Source organism: Gossypium arboreum, chromosome 13 (assembly GCF_025698485.1).
Source record: "Gossypium arboreum isolate Shixiya-1 chromosome 13, ASM2569848v2, whole genome shotgun sequence".
In the NCBI taxonomy this organism is placed as follows: Eukaryota; Viridiplantae; Streptophyta; class Magnoliopsida; order Malvales; family Malvaceae; genus Gossypium; species Gossypium arboreum.
In genome coordinates this window covers 81,267,110-81,289,747 of record NC_069082.1, presented here as the reverse complement: position 1 = coordinate 81,289,747, position 22,638 = coordinate 81,267,110, and the positions used below count along the sequence as shown (strand labels likewise).

At 36.2% G+C, this 22,638-nt stretch overlaps 1 protein-coding gene across 1 annotated transcript; it reads right to left on the bottom strand.

Moving 5' to 3' along the window:
* Positions 1 to 17,779: 17,779 nt before the first annotated feature.
* On the bottom strand, positions 17,780 to 18,328 carry LOC108488108 (uncharacterized). The gene is made up of 2 exons (XM_017792414.1): positions 18,247 to 18,328; positions 17,780 to 18,153 (listed from the first exon to the last, which is right to left on the bottom strand). Exons 1-2 carry the CDS (start codon positions 18,326 to 18,328, stop codon positions 17,780 to 17,782), a joined length of 456 nt encoding a protein of 151 aa, XP_017647903.1.
* Between the last annotated feature and the right edge of the window lie 4,310 nt (positions 18,329 to 22,638).

Sequence of the window (22,638 nt, the reverse complement as noted above, 5' to 3'; positions counted from 1 at the left end):
TGGCCGGGCATGAAAAGAGACATCTCAGAGTTTGTGTCGAAATGTTTAATTTGTCAGCAAGTGAAAGCCGAGCACCAAGGACCTTTGGGTTTACTTTAGCCTGTGATGGTTCCCGAGTGGAAATGGGATCGAATTACCATGGATTTTGTGATAGGATTGCCATTGTCACCGAGAAAGAAAGATGTGGTTTGGGTTGTAGTCGACCTATTAACGAAGTCGGCTCATTTTGTCTTGGTACGTACCGACTACTCTCTTGATAAACTAACTGAGTTGTATGTTTCCAAAATTATGAGACTTCACTGAGTGCCCTTGTCGATTATTTTGAATAGGGATCCGAGGTTTACTTCACGGTTTTAGAAAAAGTTACAAGAAACTTTGGGGACAAAGTTGAATTTTAGCACAGCTTTCCATCTACAAACCGACGACTAGTCGGAGAGAGTAATTCAGATTCTTGAGGACATATTGCGGTGTTGTGTTCTTGAATTCTAAGGTAGTTAGGAAAAGTATTTACCGTTGGTAGAGTTTGCCTACAACAATAGCTATCAGTCAAGTTTGAAAATGGTGCCTTATGAGGCTTTATATGGGCGTAAGTGCCGAAGGCCCTTGTTTTGGACTGAACTCAAAGAATGTCAGATTCACAAGGTCGATTTAGTTAAAGAGACCGAAAAGAAAGTTATGGTAATTCATGATTTTTTGAAGGCCGCTTCGGATAGACAGAAATCTGAAGCAAATTTGAAATGAAAGGAAATTGAGTTTCAAGTCGGTGATAAGGTGTTTTTAAAAGTATCCCCGTGGAAGAAAGTCCTCAGATTTGGTAAGAAAGGAAAATTAAGTCCATGTTTTATTGGACCCTATGAGGTGACAGAGAAAGTTGGACCGGTAGTTTATCGACTAGCATTGCCATCCGAGTTAGAAAAGATCCACGATGTTTTCCATGTGTCGATGTTGCGCCGTTACCATTCTGGCTCTTCGCACGTTCTTTCGCCAACAGAGGTTGAGATTCAATCAGACATGACTTATGGCGAAGAACCAGTTAAGATCTTAGCCCGAGAGGTCAAGCAATTGAGAAATAAAAGTATAGCACTCGTGAAAGTACTGTGGCATCGACATGGGGTTGAAGAGGCCACATGGGAACCCGAGCATACTATGAGAGATCAATACCCTAACCTTTTCACCGGTAAAATTTTCAGGGATGAAAATCTTTAAGGGGGAGAAATGTAACAACCCGATTTTGGGCCTAGTCAGAATAGTGGTTTTGAAACCACTAGCTCGAGGTTAGAGAAATTATTTTAAATATTATTTTATGTGTTGTAGCATGATTATATGAGTGCATAAAAATTTTGGTGAAATAATTTTAACGATTGCATGCTCAATTGCGAAAAAAGACCAAATCGCATAAGGGACAAATTTTATTTCATTAGCTAAAGGTGTCAAATAGCTAAAGAACCAAAATTAAGGGTCTTTAAAGAGAAATAAGCCTTTATTAATAGCATGGCCGGCCATAGGGACAAGAAAATAAAAAAGGTCAAAATTAGGTGAAATTTGGTGACCAATTTGGCTAGAATAAAATAAAATAAAATAAAGCTATCATCTTTTTTCCCTTCTTCTCTTCTCCACCGAAATTTTTAGGAAGGAAGGGGTCTTGAAAGCTTGAAATTTTTAGCCATTAAGTTCTCTCATAAGTAAGTGATTTTGATGACTTTTCTTGATAATTTTTGTACTTTTGGGACCTTGTAGCATAAGCTAACTAAAGAGGGGACTATTTTGCAAAATGGTTGAGAGTCTAGGGTTTTTCCATGAGAGTATTCATATTGGTTTTTGAATTTTTATGGAAGAAAATGAATATTAGTTTTCATGGAAACCCTAACTAAGGACCATTTTGTATAAGTTATAAATTATGTGGTAAATGTCTGAAATAATGAGAATTGTGGGCTTCTTCTAGTATAAAAAGAATTCAGCTACGCTTGGGTAGTGAGAAAATTTGATAAAAATCGATTTACGAGCCTAGGGGTAAAATAGTAATTTTGTGAAAGTTTAGGAGCAAAAAGGTCATTTTGCCAAAATATGAATTTTGAAATGCTTTGATTAATATGATGATTAAATTAGTAAATTTTTAGATGTAGTGATATTTACCCATGTTCACTAAAAAATGTTGTGTGGATTTATAATATGCATGGTTGATGTAGCTACTTATTTATATGCAACTTACTAAGCTTTATGCTTACTCCCTTTCCTTTCTATTTGTTTATAGTGCCACCAAGCTAGTATCGGGGATCAAGGGACGTTGGAGCCATCGATCACACTATCACTTGAAGCTTTAGTATAGCTAGTTTAATATTTGATTTTGGCATGTATAGGGACTTGAATCTTTTGTTTAGTGTCTTGTTAGTTTAGCCACAAGGGTTGGCTCATATGATAGATGAGATATTCATTTTTTATAGGCCATTAATGTTGACTAATATTGATTATTATTAAATGCATTTGATGCAAATTGCTCATGGTTGTGGTTGATTTGGTTATATGTGTTATGCTTGGATTGGTTTTGGTTGATATTGTGTAGGTTGGTGCAAGTAAGGGTGGCATAAAAGCTTGGCAAATAGCCTTATTTTTGTCCACACGGGCAAACACATGGGCGAGTGTCTAGGCCGTGTGTGACACATGGTCCACCCCACGGGCGTGTAGTCCGGCCGTGTATCCCCTGCACCTTAATTTTATAAGTCAGTATGCATGGTAGTAAACACACGGGTAGAGACACGGCTGTGTGTCTCAGCCGTGTGGAGGACACGGCATAACACACGAGCATGTACCTTGGCTGTGTGGCCTTAATTTGTTGATGACGTTAGAAACAGAATGTCAAGGTTTTTTGTACACGGGCTGAGACACGGGCGTGTCATTGCTGTGTGATGGACACGGGCCATGGACACGAGCGTGTGCTAGGCCGTGTAAAAACCTCTGTAGGTTCGAATTGAAAAATAAATTCACACAGGCTACGGACACGGGCGTGTCCCAATATGTTCAGGCCATGTGAGTCATACGGGCCTTCAACATGGCCATGTTAAGAAGACACACGGGCGTGTTGCCCTTCCACACGGGAGTGTCGCCATTCCACATGGGCGTGTGCCCCAGTAGCTTGAAATTTTACAAAGTTTTCTAGAGTGCACAGATTAGTCCCAGTTCAACTCCAAAGTGTGTTTGAGGCCTCGTAAGCCTATAGTAGAGACATTAAGGTATTATGAAAAGTTTTAATTTGGAGTGAAATTTCATATCTAGGAAATGTATGTTTGCATGTGTTCAAGTCCGGTAACACCTCGTATCCTGTTCTAGTGTCGAACTCGGGTAAGGGATGTTACACTTGAAATCTATCTTGCTATGATATTGAGTATGAGAAAGTGATTCCAAATGTTAATAACATTTATGTGATGATTGGATACATTGGAAATTTGATGGAATATGATATTCCATTGAAATGAGAAAGATGTACGTAAATATTACAACTTTATCGTTATTATGCATTTAATGATTGATTTTGCATAAAATGTTTGAATGTGGCTATGAGTAATGTATGATGAGATTAATACGGAAAACTCCTGGTTGAACCGTAGGAATAGATCAGATATTCATGTCATGATGCTAGGGAGATATGAGATCGGCCTCGAGATATGAGAGTTAGTGTAAGACCATGTCTGGGACATGGCATCGGCCTCAAATGAGAGCTAGTGTAAGACCATGTCTGGGACATGGCATCGGCCTCAAGATATGAGAGCTAGTGTAAGACCATGTCTGGGACATGGCATCGGCCTCGATATACGAGTGTCAGTGTAAGACCTTGTTTGGGACATGGCATCAACTTTGATGTGTGAGCCAGTGTAAGACCATGTCAGGGACATGGCGTCGGCACCTTACCCTATGCTTGAGGCTTATTGGATATCGTATAGTATTACAAATGGTTCAACTGGAAATTTACAGTTTATGTCGGAATAAGAGAGGTTATGACCATGATGTGAGTGATACAGGTACTTGCATGAAATTCATGAAATGCGTGCTCAATGTATGTTGTATGATTAGTAAGGAATGAAAATGAGTAAGCTATGTTTATGATCATGTTGAAAGGGTAAAGGTATGTACTAAAAAATTCATGAGTGATAAGCTCGATGTATATTGGACTTTTGGTAAGAATGTAAATGAGTAAGTCGAACCAATGAGAATGACTTTGTGATGACTTTGTAAATATTAGGTCAATACCTATGGTGTATAATTATGTGGTAAATTTGATGGATGATTATGTGTGAGGCTTTTAGGTCAAATTAAATTGGGACATGATATGTTTATCCCTTCACCTTGTGGCCTAAAGAATATGAAAAGAGAAATTGATTGGCATCAAAGCCTATTTAAAGATAATTATGAAAGGGTAAAATTAGCAATGAAACAGTTTTGGACAGCAGCAGTAGTCCGAATTTGAAAATCGACCAAAAATTTTGGAAATCGAATTATAGGCTAAATAAAATATAAAATTAAATCTTATTGAGTCTAGTTTCATATAGAAGAAACAGTGTAAGAAAAAGTTCATATTATGAGATATTTGAATTGTTGTGAGATAGAGTCAAAATGATTTTGAAATCCTCTATTCCGATTTGGGAAAATCATTAAAAATTGTAAAAAAAATAATTATTGGTTATAATTTATATTTCTAGAATCCTTAATAAGTCTTTTCAAATGAAACAAAAGGGAACATCATCTGAATCCCGTATGAGGAGATAATTAATTTTTAGTAAAGAGGTATTGGAACTGTCGGACAAAAAAACAAGGGTAAGTTTAAATAATAAACTGTACTTATTGGTTGGACCAAAAATTATAAAAAAAAATTATGGTAAGAAGATATGAGAGTTTAGTTTCAGGAAAAATTAGCAGATCTTAATTTGGAGTTCCGTAGCTCTAGATATAAATAATTTAGTGACTGCAACTTGAGAAAATAACTTGACTTGAACATAAGCAAAATTGCAAATATTGTGGTATTACCTTGAGAAGTAAGTTGATAAATTGCTTATTAATTTCATACGGTCTTACTATGTTATAAAGCTTACTCCCTTCCTTTCCTTTTCTTTAGTGTTGACATGTTAGCTCGGGGTTGGAGGTCATCGGAGGTAGCACCACACTATCAAACCATCACCTTTGGAATATTGATATATATATATATATATATATATATATATATATATGCTAAGCGCCTTAAAGTGAGTGGCATGTATAGGGACTTGGTTTTTTTTTTTTTATGATATGTGTTAACATGACTAGCCAAATGTATTGGCCTATATTGAGTTATTTGTATATGGCCATGAAGGGTGGCTCATATTGACTATGGTTTGTGAACCTATCTATCTATGCTATGTTCTAATGCTTGTGATGTGATTATGCTTGTTGGCCATATATGGTTGGTGTTATGAAATATTTGCATGATGAATGTTTTATGACCAATCTAAATTGTCCTGGCCATGAATTAAATGTGTAATATGGAAATAAAGATGTGAAGGATTAAGGGTAACTTAAAGGCTTGGAAAATAGCCTATGTATTGGCCACACGGGCTGAGACATGGCCATGTGTCTCAATCGTGTGGGGGACACAGCCTTAGTACATGGGCGTGTGGCTTGGCCGTATGGTCCAAATTATTCACTGATGTCATAGTCAGAGAGTGTTACACGGCCTGAGGACACGGGCGTGTCGAAGGCACACGGGCGTGTCCCTATGTCCACAAGGGCGTGTGACCTTATGACATGGAAAAATTTTCTAAGTTTTCCTAAAACTTTCTAAGGTTCTCGGTTTAGTCCTTAACTACTTTCAATGCATGCTTAGGGCTTCGTAGGCCCGTGTATGGGACATTATGCATATGTATGAAAAGTTTTGATACGAATAAAATTTTGTAGCTCGATTTTTGCATGTTTGTGAACGATTAAGTCTGGTAATGCCTTGTACCCTGTTCCAGCATCAGACACGGGTAAGGGGTGTTACATTCTCGCCTCTCTTCTTTCCAAATTCTTTCCCACTCAGTTTCGTGTCGTTCCTCCTTTGGCTACGATCGTTTGGTAAGTGTTAGTTAAGTAAATTTGTTCTCTGGTTAACTGTTATTAACTGTTTGTTGACAAGTGTCATTGTTTATGCCATTTAGGAGAGGGTTTAAGGGCTCGTAATTACTCAGCGAAGTGTTAGTTTTTATGGAAACTACTATTCTTTGACTGAAGGTAAGGATTGGTTCCTTTTTGGATAAAAACCTTAGTTCGAGTTCGATTTTAGATCGCTATATAATCGATTAAATTAGTGTTATTTATTCAACTATAGGTTCTGGAGTGCTCGGGGGATGTTTTAGCATCAAATGATACCATATGTGTACCCGAAACAGCAAAAATGGGGATCGAGGAAAATCTAAAAAGCATTCTATTGACGCTGAATGGGCGTGTGGTCGCCCGTGTGGTAGGCCATGTGACGGAACACGGGCGTGTGATCAATGGGCCAGGCCGGGCGCGCAAGACACGGCCTTGTGATGGCCAGGTGGACTGTGTGTGACACACGGGCTTGACCAATTTAGGTGGTGTGAGCCAATGAACGTGTGGGCCCACACAAGTGCACCACACAAACATGTGGGCCCACAGGGGTGTACCACACGGGTGTCTGGGATTTTGAGCAGGCAGTGTGATCCACACGGCCAAGGCCAATTTGGGCCGTGTGCGCCACACGACATAGGCGTGAAAGCCTAATTTACTGATTTAATTACTAAGGTTGCACGGGTCGCCCGAGACGACTGTGAACCTACTATGGGGTCTATAAGCAATGCTTTAATTCCCTAATTGACTGAATGATATATGTATGACTGTTTACTGAGAATGATTTGTAACACCCCTTACCCGTGTTCGACACCGAAACAGGGTACGAGGCATTACCAGACTTAATCTTTCACAAACATGCAGAAAATGGCTACAAAATTTCAATCGTATCAAAACTTTTCATACACATGCATGATGTCGCATACACGGGCCTACGAAGCCCTAAACATGTATTGAAAGTAGTTAGGGACTAAACCAAGAACCTTAGAAAGTTTTGGGAAAACTTAGAAAATTTTTTTCCATGACACAAAGTCACACGCCCAGGGACACGCCTGTGTGCCTTCGACACGCTCATGTCCTTAGGCCGTGTAACTCTCTGATTATGACGTCAGTGAATAAATTAAACCACACGGCCAAGCCACACGCCCGTGTGCTAAGGCCGTGTCCCCCACACGGTTGTGACACACGGTCGTGTCTCAGCCCATGTGGCCAACACTTAGGCTATTTTCCAAGATTTTAAGTTATCCTTAATCCTTCACATCTTTATTTCCATATTACACATTTAATTCATGGCCATGACCACTTAGATTGGTCATGAAACATTCATCATGTACAATTTCATAACACCAACCATATATGGCCAACAAGCATAATCACATCATCTCATCACAAGCATTAGAACATTGCATTAGAACAGAGCATAGATAGATCGGTTCGGAAACCATAATCAATATGAGACACACCTCTTGGCTATATACTAATAACTCAATATAGACTAATACATTATGTAATATCCCGAATTAGGGCCTAATCGGAATAGTGGTTTCGTGACCATAAATCCGAGATAGAAAAAATTATTTTATGATTATTTTGAGGTCTATGATATGATTGCATGATTGTGTGAAAATTTCGTGCAGAAATTCTATGCATAAAGTGCTTAATTTGAAGTTAAGGACTAAATTGAATAAGTTGCAAAACTTGCATTCTAGAAATTTCTAGTATGAAATTGCTTTGAAATATTAATTAGGAGGTCTTAAATAGGAATTTGACCAATTTCAAAGTTTATGGACAAATATTGGACATGAATGGAATTTTTGGAAAGTTTAGTAGTAAGGGCATTTTGGTCATTTAGAGGTAAAAATCGTTAAAAATGAGGCTAGAACGGACTTACAATCGAGCTTGGAAGCTTGGAAAATCTAGCCATGGAGTCTCCCTTGGTATACACGTCCATGGTGAAGAAGATGAGCAAAATTGGCTTTTAATTTTGTATTTTAATTCATTTTACCCCTAAATGACCAAAATGCCCTTACTACTAAACTTTCCAAAAATTCCATTCATGTCCAATATTTGTCCATAAACTTTGAAATTGGTCAAATTTCTATTTAAGACCTCCTAATTAATATTTCAAAGCAATTTCATACTAGAACCTTGTAGAATGCAAGTTTTGCAACTTATTCAATTTAGTCCCTAACTTCAAATTAAGCACTTTATGCATAGAATTTCTTCACGAAATTTTCACACAATCATGCAATCATATCATAGACCTCAAAATAATCATAAAATAATTATTTCTATCTTGGATTTATGGTCACGAAACCACTATTCCAATTAGACCCTAATTCGGGATATTACACATTAGGCTAATCCTAAGAACACATATCATAAAGACCTAGTCCCTATACATGCTGCTCACTTGAACACACATAACATATATCTATATTCCAAAGGTGATGACTTAGTAGTATGATGCTGCCTCCGACGATCTCCAATTCTGAGCTAACCTGACAAAACAAAAGAAAAGGAAAGGAAAGGAAGTAAGCTTTATAGCTTAGTAAGACCGCATGATAAATAATAAGCAATTACCAACTTGTTCCTCAAGGTAATACAACCATATTTCACTTTTACTTATGTTCAAACCAAGTTGTTTCCTCGAGTCATAGTCAATAAATTATTTATATCTGGAGGTACGAAACTCCAAATTAAGATCTGCTAATTTTTCCAAAAACTAGACTCACATATATTCTTACTATAAAATTTTCAGAATTTTTGATTCAGCGAATTAGTACAGTTTATTACTTAAAGTTACCCCTTTTTTGCTATCCTACAATTCTGACCCCTGTTCACTAAAAATTAATCATCTCATAATATAGGACTTGGATGATGTTTTCGTCTATTTATCTTGAAAATAGACTCATTAATAATTCTAAGCATAAAAATTATAACCCATAACTATTTTTGTAAAATTTTAAATGATTTTCTCAAATCAGAACAGGGGATTTCAAAATTGTTCTGACTCTATTTCACACAAATTCAAATATCTCATAATATGAAATTCCTTTGCTTATATTGTTTCCTTTATAAGAAACTAGACTCGATTAGCTTTAATTCCATATTTAATTCAATCTTTAACCCTCTTTCCACCTTTTTTGGTGTATTTTCCAAATTGGACTACTGTAGTTGTCCCAAAACTGTTTAGTGTAAAATAATGGTAACTAAGCTTATAACACCTTTACAAACCATTTTAAACATCATGGTAAAAATACATATCAGTACATCATAAGCATAGAACCATAATCATAAGATCATCAATATTTCATTCTCAAAGGCATAGCTTACTTATTTGTATCCTTACCAAAGATGCATCATTTCATGATCGTAATAATATTTGAGCTTCGAGTACATACCTGTACCTTTTCAACATGCTCAAATACTTACCTTTTCGCTTTCATCATAAGCTTTGAACTACTCGTTGAACCACTTAGAATACTATAGGATATTCAATAGGCCTCAAACATAGGGTAAGATGCCAATGCCATGTCCTAGACATGGTCTTACACTGACTCACACATCAAAGTCGATGCCATGTCCTAGACATGGTCTTACACTGACTCTCATATATTGAGGCCGATGCCATGTCCTAAACATGGTCTTACACTAGCTTTCATATCTCGAGGCTGATGCCATGTCCCGGACATGGTCTTACACTAGCTATCGTCTCAATGCCGATGCCATGTCCCAGACATGGTCTTACACTGGCCCTCATAATATGGTCGATGCATGTCCCAGACATGTCTAACACTAGCACACATGTCACCCAAATGTCATGGCATGAATATCCAGTCTATTCTCAAAGTTCAGCCGGGAGTTTATCACGTTAAGTCTCATCATACATTTCTCATAGCCACATTCAAACATTTCATGCAAAATTAACCATTTTGTACATAATAATGATAAAGTTGTAATATTTATGCACAACTTACTCATTTCAATGGAATATAATATTCCATCAAATTTCCAAGCATTCAATCATCACATAAATGTTATTAACATTTGGCATCACTTTCTCACGTACAATATCATCAACATAAAATTCAATACAATCATAGCAAGATAGATTTCAAGTATATTAACAATAACATGGATGTCATGCTTATTTAAACACACAGACTTACCTTGAATGCACTTTTGACTAATTACTCCATTTTAGTCCATAACCTCGTACTTTTCGATTTAAGCCCGAATCTCAGTTCCTTGATCTAAAATGATAAAATTCACTACTTTAATCATCACATTAACCAATACATTCCATAATTTATACTTTGGAAAAACAACCATGTTGCCCTTAGACTTTCACAAAAATTACGATTTTATCCCTAGGCTCGTAAATCTATTTTTATCAAATTTCTTTATTAATCAAGCCTAGCCGAATTTATTTTAGGCCTATATCATCCCACAATTTCATTCATTTCACACATTTATCACATTTTTATCAACCTTTACAAAAAGGTCCATTTAGGTGTTTTTCATGAAAATCCTTTTACAAAAGTTGTTTATTACACAACCATGACTTATTTTCTTCCATAAAAATTTAGAAAAAAACATAAATTTTCACATGGCAAAACCCTAGACTTTCAACCATTTTGAAAAATAATCCCCTCATTAGCTAGATTAAGCTATAAGGGTTCCAAAAATACAAAAAATAATAAAAAATGACCATCAAAATAACTTACTTGCAAGAGAACTAAGTGGCTGAAAATTTAAGCTCTCAAAACCCCCATGTTTGCTACCATTTTTGGTGGAAGAAGAAGAAGAAATGAAAAAGATGACAACTTTTTCTTTATTTTATTTTTTTACCAAAACAAGTCACCTAATGCCACCAAATGTTGACTTTTCAAATTTTCTTGTCCCTATGGTCAGCCATCACTCCCCAAATGGCCTAGTTGCACTTTAAAAACCTCCAATTTTGGTTCTCTAGCTATTTAACATTTGGGTAGTAAAACAAAACGTTTTCCCGTTATGCGATTTAGTCCTTTTTTGCAATTAAGTTCACAAACACTAAAATTAATTCACCAAAATTTTTATGCACTCATATAATCATGCTATAACACAGAAAATAATATTAAAATAATTTTTTGACCTTGAATTTATGGTTTCAAAACCACTGTTCCGACTAAGCCCTATTTCAAGATGTTACATGATTAGAATACTGTATTGATTATATGCATGACACTATGCGATAGCATGCCATGACTGTATGTTGCATTGCATGGGGATGGGATGATATATGTGGAGGAAGTGTACTGAAAGGCTTTAAGCCTAATATACTGGTAGCTCAGCTGTAAATTACTGTCTAGTGCCACTTTCGATACTATTTTGGAGTGTAGGGATGGGTGGGTTGATTATATTCCCACATAGATTGTAGGGTTGGACGGAAATGGTGTGCAGAGGCTGGCTGGGTAGGACTTGTTTACTACATAATCTGTTAATGTACTGGTTATTGATATTGTAATGAGCCAAGGCCCAAATACATGACTGCTTTTGTATTGAGATGGGCTAAAGCCCTAACTGATACTGTCATTAATACTGAATGTATACTATCTGTTTGTTTGCATGGGGAATTACACACTGAGTTTACATAAACTCACCCCTTCTACTTAATCTGTGCAGGTAATCCCCAGACTTGACGAATTGGTGCAGTGGAGGACTTGGCGGTGACCACACGAACCTAAACTTTTTCTTCAACTTTGGGTATTTAATTTTTAATTATATTCTGGAGTAATTTTGATGTAAATTGCGGAATTTCTGGGACTTTTACTTAATTTGGGTTATTAATTATTTTCATGGATTTATAACTGCTAAGACGTTTAAAAACTCAGTTTTCAAAAAGGCAAAGTTTTCTTTAAACACGCGAATTACTCAAAATGGCTTTTAAAAGCTTCCGCAATGAAATGTGTAAAAACATACGACTAGATAAGTAACGATTTTGGGGTTAACAAGTGTAAATAAATGGAAATTATTTTATCGTAACAACCTAGTTTCAACACTATCACGTGGCATCGCCAGATTCGGCCATAATGTCTAGGCCGGGTTTGGGGTGTTACATTTGGTGGTATCAGAGTCAGGTTGCAAAACTTGGCTGTGGATTTGGGTTTTAAAAAGAAAAACTTATTTTTAACTAATTTGTAAATACTAGAATATTTCTACTGAACGTGTGGTACACTGTGTCTCTGACGCCGATTCTGTAAGTTCTCTATAACTGTTATATTTTTTGTCAAAACCATTTTTATATTTTGAAAAATGGGGATCAACTTTAAAATATAGAGTCGCCACCAATCTTTTTTGTTTAGGTGTGATCGGATCACCTATAAAACATTCCATTTTATTAAAGTATTGATTTTGGCCTACGAAATCCAAAAAAACGGGTTTGGGAGTCGGTTATGTGCAAGGAAGGATTAGCACCCTTGCAATGCCCAAAATTGGTACCGTATTGACTGATTTATGTCCTAATGTCGAAAATTTGAAAGGTTTTTTAAGATACAATCCCTTTTGAAAAATGTTTGAATAATTCGAGTTGAAATTTAAGATTCTCTTGTTTCAAAGGAATAAAATATCACATCCAATACGTTAGGATACACCATTTTTAAACTCTCGAAACCAAGATCATCTCATGATTTCCAAAACCCATGCATTAGAATTTTACAAGGATATTTGGCTATTTAGTCAAACGAAAAATCGAAACCCAACACGTTAGAGCATGTTTTCTCGAATTTCCAAACGCGAAATATTGCCTTGTTTTGGGAAAATTTCAAATAAGATCGATTATAAAAACCAACTTAAAATACATTCATTTGGTTTGTTTGAAGTAAAAAAAATGACCAATTTTGGACGAATAAGTTGGAAATCTCAATTACAATGCAATACCCGAAAATGAAAAGCAAAGTTACAAACATGGACAATATATATGGATGAAATAATATATACAAATGAATGGCAATAATAATAAAGATATAAATCTATAAAATACACTCAATGTCAACAATCTCACAACATGCTCTATTTAAATACTAACATTTATAATTTAAGATTAATGAAAAATGACCTAAAAATAAAACAAAAATAAAAAATATGTCAAGCTTTCAAATGAATATGAGTAATGTTAAAAATGTAGAAGAAAAAGAATTTGAAGTTGACAATATAAAAAAAACATTTAAAGAAAAATTATATGTATAAAAATTTTAAAAGTAATTAATACATATAAAATTTGAAATAAATCATAAAAATAAGAATAACAATAAATCATATGTAAAATAATAATATATATTAATTTTAAAATAAGCATTATGCAAGCAAAGAATTAATATATCTAAATAAATAATATACATAAATTATAAAAATAGTTTAATATAAATAATATATATAAAAATAATAATGTATAAGAGTATTTACAACTAAACATCATATAAATCTTTAGAAAAAGTAATATAAAAGAGAAATTCAAAATAAATAAAACACATAATAAAGCAATTAAAATATATACAAATGAAAGTATGAAAATAACGAACTAAGCTAATGTAAAAACCAGTGAAATAGTTCAAAATAATATGTTAAAATAAATTTTTTAAATGAGTAATAAATAAATTAAAAAGAATAAAAGAATTACATAAACTAAAATAAAAACTCAATTGAAACAAAAATAAAATCAAGAGGATAATTTATAAATAAATCAAATTATTAAAACAGAGTCAAGGACCAAAATAAAATACGCACAAATGAACGAGGATTAAGAATGCAAATGTTCCAAATCCCAAAACGTGGCATTTAGGCGCGAACTAAGTTGAAATGGAGCGCAAATTCCAGGGAAAAATTAAAAAACCAAAGAAAATATAAATAGGGCCTAATCAAATGTCGGCGCAAAAGGGAGGGACTAATCGCGCAAATATCCCCTTGAAAGACCAAAACACGGGGATCTGGCTGTGTCTGGGTCGGGTCATCGGGTTGCCCTATGTGACGCCATTTTGGAACCACTAAAACAGACTCTCAACGGCATCGTTTCCCGTCCTTTATAAAAGCCAAATAAAAGCTTAAAAAGCATGGACATTCTTTTAAGATAACAAAACCCTACCACTTTTAAAACAAATTTAAAAAAAAAACAAAATATCTTTTCACCCCCCATTCAGTCGGACAAAAGAACTCCTCCGTCTGATCACTATTTCATGACTGTAATTGGCGGAAAGTGTCAAACGACGGTCTCTTATGCCTTATTTGAAAGCATATTTGAAAGCCTCGCCATTCTCAAACTTCATAATCCCCATATCAACTTCAATTACAACAAAGAAATAGAGATTCGAAGCGTCGCTATAAAGGTAAGCCCTTTCCTTTTATTTGTTTATTTTCTCATACAAAGGAATAATCAAAGAGCAAGGAATGGAGAAAAAGAAAAATCAAAAGAAAAAGACTAATTTAAGCATCACCTTCGAAAAACTTTGATTTTTGATTGCTTTCTATTTTTCCAATATGCGTGCGTAAAGCCTTCACAGTGTTTTTCATTTGGCTTTTATAGCCGAATCTAAAAAATATCAAAGAAATAAAAAAATCCAATATATTTTAATTTCCAGCTATACTGCTACTGGATTCTGTTATTACTACTTCATTCCTTCTCGCAGGTTCTAACGCCGTATGGAGCAGTGAGGAGGCCGTTACTGAGGCTACAGCGTAAGGATTTCCAAAATCTTCACCCTGCTTGGGCCATGTGAGGGATTTGGGTTTAGTTAGGCCCAAAATGAATTTGGTATTTTGAAGCACTGTTGTAAAGGGACTTTAGACTCTTTTAAATAATTTGGTTTTTTATTTGTTTGGTTTTATTTTGTGGTTTTATTTTTGTGTGGGCCCAGGCAAAATGGGCCTTCTACAGCTGCCCCTCTTTGCTCATTGTCGTGTAACCGGAATAGAGCAAGAATTTTAAAATGGCTGATTTTGCCCAATCTTGACGAATCTTGACCTCTTGGGTTCATCTTCTTCAAATAACCTTGTTCCTTATCCACTACATCTTCAGGGGTATAGGAATTAGTGCTTCTACCCGCTCCATTGCAATTTTAGGGGGAATAGATTTGTATCTTCGATCAACTCCGTTGGAATTTCAAGGAGAATAGAATTGGTAATTTCAACCTGCTCCACTGCAACTTCAGGGAGATAAGGCTGGTGACTTCAGTCTGCTCCACTGCAACTTCAGGGAGATATGACTTGTAACTTCAACCTATTCTACGCTCCAATGTAGTTTCCAGGAGAAGAGATTTGTAGTTTCGATGTACTTCGCTGAACTTCAAGGAGATAAGAACTAGTAATTTTAACCCGCTCCATTGCAACTTTAGGGAGATAAGGTTGGTAGCTTAAATCTACTCCACTACAACTTCAGGGAGATAAGATTCGCCATAATTTGTAGCTTTATTCTGTTCTATTGTAATGTTAGGGAAACAAGATTCGCTATCTTCGGTCTACTCCGCTGCGACTTCAGAGAGATAAGACTGGTGGCTTTGATCTGCTTCACTGCTATCTCAGGGAGATAAGACTTTCAATTTTTAGTCTGCTCTATTGCTACCTTAGTATGATAAGATTACAATCTTCAGTCTGCTCCCTCGCTACCTCAGGGAAATAAGGCTGGTGGCTAAAATCTGCTCCCCTGCTACCTCGGGAAGATAAGATTCACCGTCTTCGATCTACGCCACTGCTATCTGAAGGAGATAAGATCTACAATCTTCAGTCTGCTTCTTGCTACCTTAGGAAGATAAGACTACAATCTTTGGCCTACTCCCTTGCTACATCAAGGAGATAAGGCTGGTGGCTAAAATCTGCTCCTCTGCTACCTCGGGAAGATAAGATTCGCCGTCTTCGATCTACTCCACTGATATCTCAGGGAGATAAGATCTGAATTTACCAATGTTGCTACACCATCTTCTAGGGTAAATGTCCTGTAGGCTCGGTTTTATATGCCTATGTTTATGCCAAATGATTAGGATGCTATGATCAAAATGAATCAAATGTTCCTAACTAAATGCATTATGAATGATATGCGAATGCAGAAATGCCATGAAAATGATCCCTTTTGAAATGTTTAGGGTGTCATCACTCGTTTTCTCATCAGGGCTTTATCACTGATGTATTACACTGCCATCTTGTTCGACTAGTATTTTCTGATAGAAAACCTTGAAGAAACAATCACATTTTGCTCAACTAGTTTGCCCTACTATATCTTTAGAGTCCATTCTACTGTACCTCTGAGACCTGAGATTTGCACCATCTTCAAACCCTCCAATTGCAACTTTAGGATCTAAAATTTTTTTCCATCAATTTGGTCTAATACACCATTCCCTGGGTGTCATGACGAGACGTGTATGCCTGATATTTGCATAAATGCAAAATATCGTTTTTCTTTTCTCAAGAATAACCCTCCTTTATACTCTTAAGTTAACACTGATCATTTTTCATCAAGATTATATTACCGATGCAATATCTTGTCCTTTTGTTCAATCACTATTTTGGACAAAAATTTGAAGAATTTAAAGCCTTCCTACTCAGATGTTTCCTTAAGCTTGGTAAGTTCTAAACAATAGTCCTGTTTTAGGTTCTTGTATTATTTAGAAGCTTCTAGAGTAATATGAAAAACTTTTGTTGTGAAAGTATTATTAATCCATTAATCATTATTTCAATGCAACATGCTTGTAACAAATCATAATAGTGGATAAGAATAGAATTGAATTGGAGCATAACTCGAAGTGAATAAAGACAACTAAAAATGGAAATTGATTGGGGATGCATATCTTGAAAAGGAAAAATATTTCAAAGATAATCAATTTAATATGAACAAGATGAAGACAAGGTATCCCCGATATTGCAACCTGAGTTTCTCTGTATGAACTTCTTGAAGACCAATGGTAACTGGTAACTTCTCATGCCAATCTTTATAAGTCTCAGCCATTTTCCCCACTATCTTCTTAATGTTTTTATTGGTTGTCTCCACTGCCCTATTCATTTTCGAGTGATACAGTGATGAGTTGTGGTGTCTGATCTTGAATTGACTGCAAACCTCTGCTATTGTGCTATTATTCAAATTTAATGTATTGCCAGATATGATCCTCTCAGGCATTCCATATCGACATATAATTTCCTTCTTTAAAAATTTGCTAACTGCCGACTTAGTCATATTGGCATATGAAGCAGTCTCTACCCACTTGGTGAAATAGTCGATGACTACAAAGATGAACCGATGCCTATTCAAAGCTTTTGGCGAGATTGGCCCTATAAAAATCATGCCCCACATGGAGAAAGGCCATGGAGAAGTCATAACATGCAAAGGCGAAGAAGGTAAATGGATTTTGTCACCATAAATTTGACATTTGTGACATCTCTTGGCATAATTGATGCATTCTTCCTCCATGGTAGACCAATAATATCCAAATCTCATAATTTGTCTTGCCATTGTGAAACCGTTAGCAGGTGTTCCACAAACAGCCTCGTGAACTTCTTCCAATATTTTCTTAGCCTCAACAGCGTCCACACATCTCAATAGTACCTGATCCTTTCTTCTTTTATACAGGATCTCTCCATCTAAGACATTATCACAGGCTAGTCTTCTTAATGTCTTTTTATCATTTTCCGTCACTTGGTCAGGATACTCACGATTTCTCACATATCACAATATATCTTGATACCAAGAGTGGTCATCTCTCTCTTCTTCCTCCATGTTGTAACAATGAGATTGGGCTTTGTAAATACTCATCTGAATAGGTTTTATATTCTCTTGTTTGCTCACTTTGATCGTGGAAGCCAAAGTAGCCAAAGCATTTGCCATATGGTTTTCGTATCGCAGGAGATAATTGAAGGTAATATCATCAAACTCCTCAATTAACCCCAGAACTAACCTTCGATAATTGATCAATTTGGAGTCTCTTGTCTCCCATTCGCCTTTAAGTTGGTAAATCACTAGCACAGAATCTCCATATACTTCCAGGTCTCTGATCTTGCTTTTTATGGCTATACGGAATCCCATGATACATGCCTCATATTCTGTCATATTATTTGTGCAATCAAAATTCAATTTACATGTGAATGGATAATAATCTCCATTTGGGGATACCAGGACTGCCCCAATTCCATTACCCACAACATTTGAGGCTCCATCAAAGTTCAATTTCCAAAGATGATCTTTTGTAACGTCCTCTTCAGTAGCTGCCACATACATTAGCTCTTCATTGGGGAAATCAAAATTCAAGGGCTCAAAATCTTCTAGAGCTCTGCTGGCCAGAAAATCTGCTATTGCGCTTTCTTTCATAGCTTTTTGGCTAACATAGATTATGTCAAATTCAGAGAGCAGAATTTTCCATCTAGCCATACTTCTGTTCAAAGCATTTGACTCCATCATATATTTTAAAGGGTCCAACTTTGAGATTAGCCAAGTCGTATGGTACTGCATGTATTGCCTCAACCTCTGAGTTGTCCAAATTAAAGCGCAACATAGTTTCTCAATCGGTGAATATCTCAATTCACACTTAGTAATTTCTTACTAAGATAATATATCGCCTTTTCCTTTCTTCCTGACTCATCATGTTGACCAAGCACACATCCTATAGAGTTATTAAACACTGTTAAATACAGTATTAACGACCTATCTAGGCCTAGAGGTGACAGTACTGGGGGACTTGACAAGTATTTTTTAACCTTATCAAAAGCTTTCTCGCATTCATCATCCCATACTCCTGGGTTGTGTTCTTTAAGAAGACGAAATATGGGGTCACATTTCTTAGTTAATTGTGAAATGAACCTAGCAATGTAATTTAGCCTTCCAAGGAATCCTCGAACTTCTTTTTTAGTATGCAGTGGAGGCAATTCTTGTATAGATCAAACTTTGTCTGAGTCAATCTCAATTCCCCTCCCATTGACTACAAAGCCCAGTAGTTTTCTCGATCTAGCTCCAAAATTACATATTGTTGGATTAAGCTTTAGTTGAAATTTTCTCAATCTCAAGAACAATTTTCTTAAAACTTGGATGTGTTCCTCTTCGGTTCGGGATTTGGCGATCATATTGTCAACATAAACTTCGATCTCTTTGTGCATCATATCATGGAATAAGGTCACCATAGCCCTTTGATACGTTCCTCCTGCATTCTTCAGCCCAAACGACATCACCTTATAACAGAATGTACCCCATAAGGTTATGAAGGTAGTCTTTCCCATGTATTTAGGATGCATCTTTATCTGATTATATCTCGAGAAGCCATCCACAAAGGAAAACAACGAGTAGCCTGTCGTATTATCTACTAGAGTATCAATGTGAGGCAAGGGGAAGTTGTCCTTTGGGCTAGCCTTATTTAAGCCTTTATAATCCACACACATTCATACCTTTCCATCTTTCTTAGGAACAGGCACAATGTTGGCTACCCATTCCGAGTATTTGATCACTTGCAGGAATCCGACATCAAATTGCTTTTTGACTTCCTCCTTTATTTTTAGCACAATGTCTGGCCTCATCCTCTGAAGTTTCTACTGAACTGGCTTGCAATCTTCCTTTATGGGAAGGCTATGTACTACAATATCAGTGCTTAACCCATGCATATCTTGGTATGACCACACAAAGACATCTTTGAATTCTTTAAGTAACTTAACAAGGTCTTGTTTCATTTCTTCGGTTATGCATGTTCCTATTTTTACTACCTTTCTTTCCTCTAAAGTTACAGTCTCCATTGTCTCCTCATAAGGTAGAATTTGTTTCTCTGCTTGCTCTACCATCCTCAACAAGTCTAGGGATAAGCCATAGTCTATGTCATCTTCAATGTCCTGGGATCCGTCTAAACACCAATCTTGCTTAAATGGAGATTCCGAGTCAGTATCAGTGTCACCCATGTCATTGATATCCAGGAACTTGTTGTAGGGACAAAAGAATATACAAAGAATAGAATGAATTTAAGAATAATTACTTGTATGGTATGATTATGAATGAAATGGAAGAATGATTTAAAAGAATCTGAAATAATTGCTTTCATGGAGGAATCTACAATAATTATTTGTATGGAAAGAATGAAAGAATATTCATTCAAATTGATAGCAAAGATGTACTTCATTAAAATAATGATGCTTGAACATGAGCTTATTTCACAAAGAAAACCTTATTGCCTCTAGGCTTAAAGCAACAAGTGTGTTTTGAACATTACTCTCAGTAAGCTTTAAAAAATATAGGAATTTCTTCTGTAGTCCAATTGCTCAGAACACTCCCAAGTTCATAAGGGCAGATATCTGGCAAGGTCCCTCATTCAGTTGTCTCTTCAAATATGGTATTGATATGTATATTCCTTAACATTTCTTCAATGTTTTCTTCTTTTGGCCTCCTTTGTTTAGGATGAATAATCCCTCCCGATACGAAAGTCTTGGATATGTGAAGAATTATCATGGGTTCTCACTTGATTTCTTTACCACTCAAACGTGCCCTTCTTCTTTCCTTCCTTTTTTCCAACTCCTTCTTTCTTTGTCTCGCATCTGGTTTGAACCCTAAACCGAAGTGGTCATGTTTGTCCTTCAGCATTGGAACCTCAACATTTCCCTGGAGATGTCTCCCAAGTCCCTTTCCTGGTAAATCTCCCCTTCCTACCATCAACTGTAGACCCATCCTTGTAGTTTTGGATATTTTCGGTGTTGGAATCTTACTCCCTTCAGTGATGAATATTGTATTTACAAACTCTAAAGACTGAAAAGAACATTTGATTGCTTTATCCTCTATCTCCAAATATGGCGCATCACTAGTTACAGCTGCAATAATATCTTCTTCAGCGTTTATCGTCACCAGCCGACCTTCTGATACTAGCTTTAACTTCTGATGTAGCGACGAAGGCACTGCCCCTACCGAATGTATCCAAGGTCTCCCTAACAAGCAGTTATAGGAGGGTTTAATATCCATCACTAAGAAGTCCACCTCATATGTTGTTGGGCCAATCAATAAAGGTATTTCTATTCTCCCCATGACCCTTCTTTCTGTGCCATTGAATGCCCGCACTATATTCTAACATCCCTTCATGTGTGAGCTATCTACAGGTAATCTATTAAATGTAGACAAGGGTAATACATTCAGTGTCGACCCATTGTCTATCAAGACTCCTGGCAATGTGTATCCTTTGCATCTGGTGGTTATATGTAAGGCTTTAGTGGATCCCGTACCTTCTGGTGGTATTTCATCATCATTAAAGAAGATGAAGTTATCAACATTTATGTTATTAACTAGCCGATCCAATTTATTGATAGAGATATCATTGGTCATGTACTGCATTCATCAATGCACTTCGGTGTACCCCTGAACTCAAGAGTAAAGCTAGTATAGATATGCGAGTTGGCTGTTTATGCAACTGTTCCACAGCACTATACTCACTGTGCTTTAGAAATTTCAGGAACTTCTTAGCTTCCTCTTCTTTTACTGGCTCATTAACAGGAAACTCAAGTTTGACTATTTTTCCCTTCTTTTGTTCCACCATTAGGGCTTTTCCTTTTACAGGTTCTGTTCTGGCATTTTTCAAATCATAGCGTCTTCCACTACGTGTGTGAGAACCTATATCTTGATCCTCCTTTAAAGTGCTAGCTGAACTCTCCTTTCCTTAGATTTTCACATTACAATCATAATTCCAAGGGACCCTTTTACTATCCTTATAAGAGAAGACTGCTGGTTTCTGGATTATGATCTTTGGTGTCATCTCTATCCTAACTTCATAACTTTTAGGATGCGAAATAATAACCACAGGATAATTGACTTTTGGTATCTTCGTTGTTGATTATGACGTACATATGCTTCATTCTTCTTTAACTTCTTCACAGAACACTATCTCTTTATTATTTATTAGACATTGCACCCAAGCTCTGAATTCTACACATTCTTAGATTTCGTGCCCCTCTTCATGATGAAACTCGCAGTAGTTTCTTATCTCTTCGCAACTCCCTTCTGGATTTGAAATAACTAACCTCCTCTTTACCATCTCCTTCTAGACCCATCTCAAAGGAGTTTTTACTTCTGTAATATCTGCCTTGATCCTTCTCCCCATATTTTCAGTTATCGTTTTTACCCCTTTATCAGTATGATTGGGTAATAGGTTTTCTGTGCTAAGTGCATCATCAAACTTCACAATACCCATTTGAATAAATCTTTCAACTAACTTCTTAAAGGTAGTGCAGTTTTCTATCGAATACCCTATGATCCCTGCATGATACTCGCATTGAGCATTTGCATTGTACCATTTGGGGTATGGGGGCTGTAATGGCTTTAACTAAAAAGAGGCCACCACTTGCTCATCAAATAAACTTTGATATAACTCCATATATGTCATTGGGATTGGCGAAAATTGGAGTTTCTCAACATTTTGCTTCGCACTAGATTCTAGTCTTGATGAGCCCTGACCAGCAGCCATCGCTTTTGGTTGGCTTACAGTAATTGATTTTGAGTAACCCTTGTTATATGAGCTTGTGTTATTCACCTCATTTTCCTTTTTCCTCAAGGCTAACCTTTTGGTACTCTCTCCT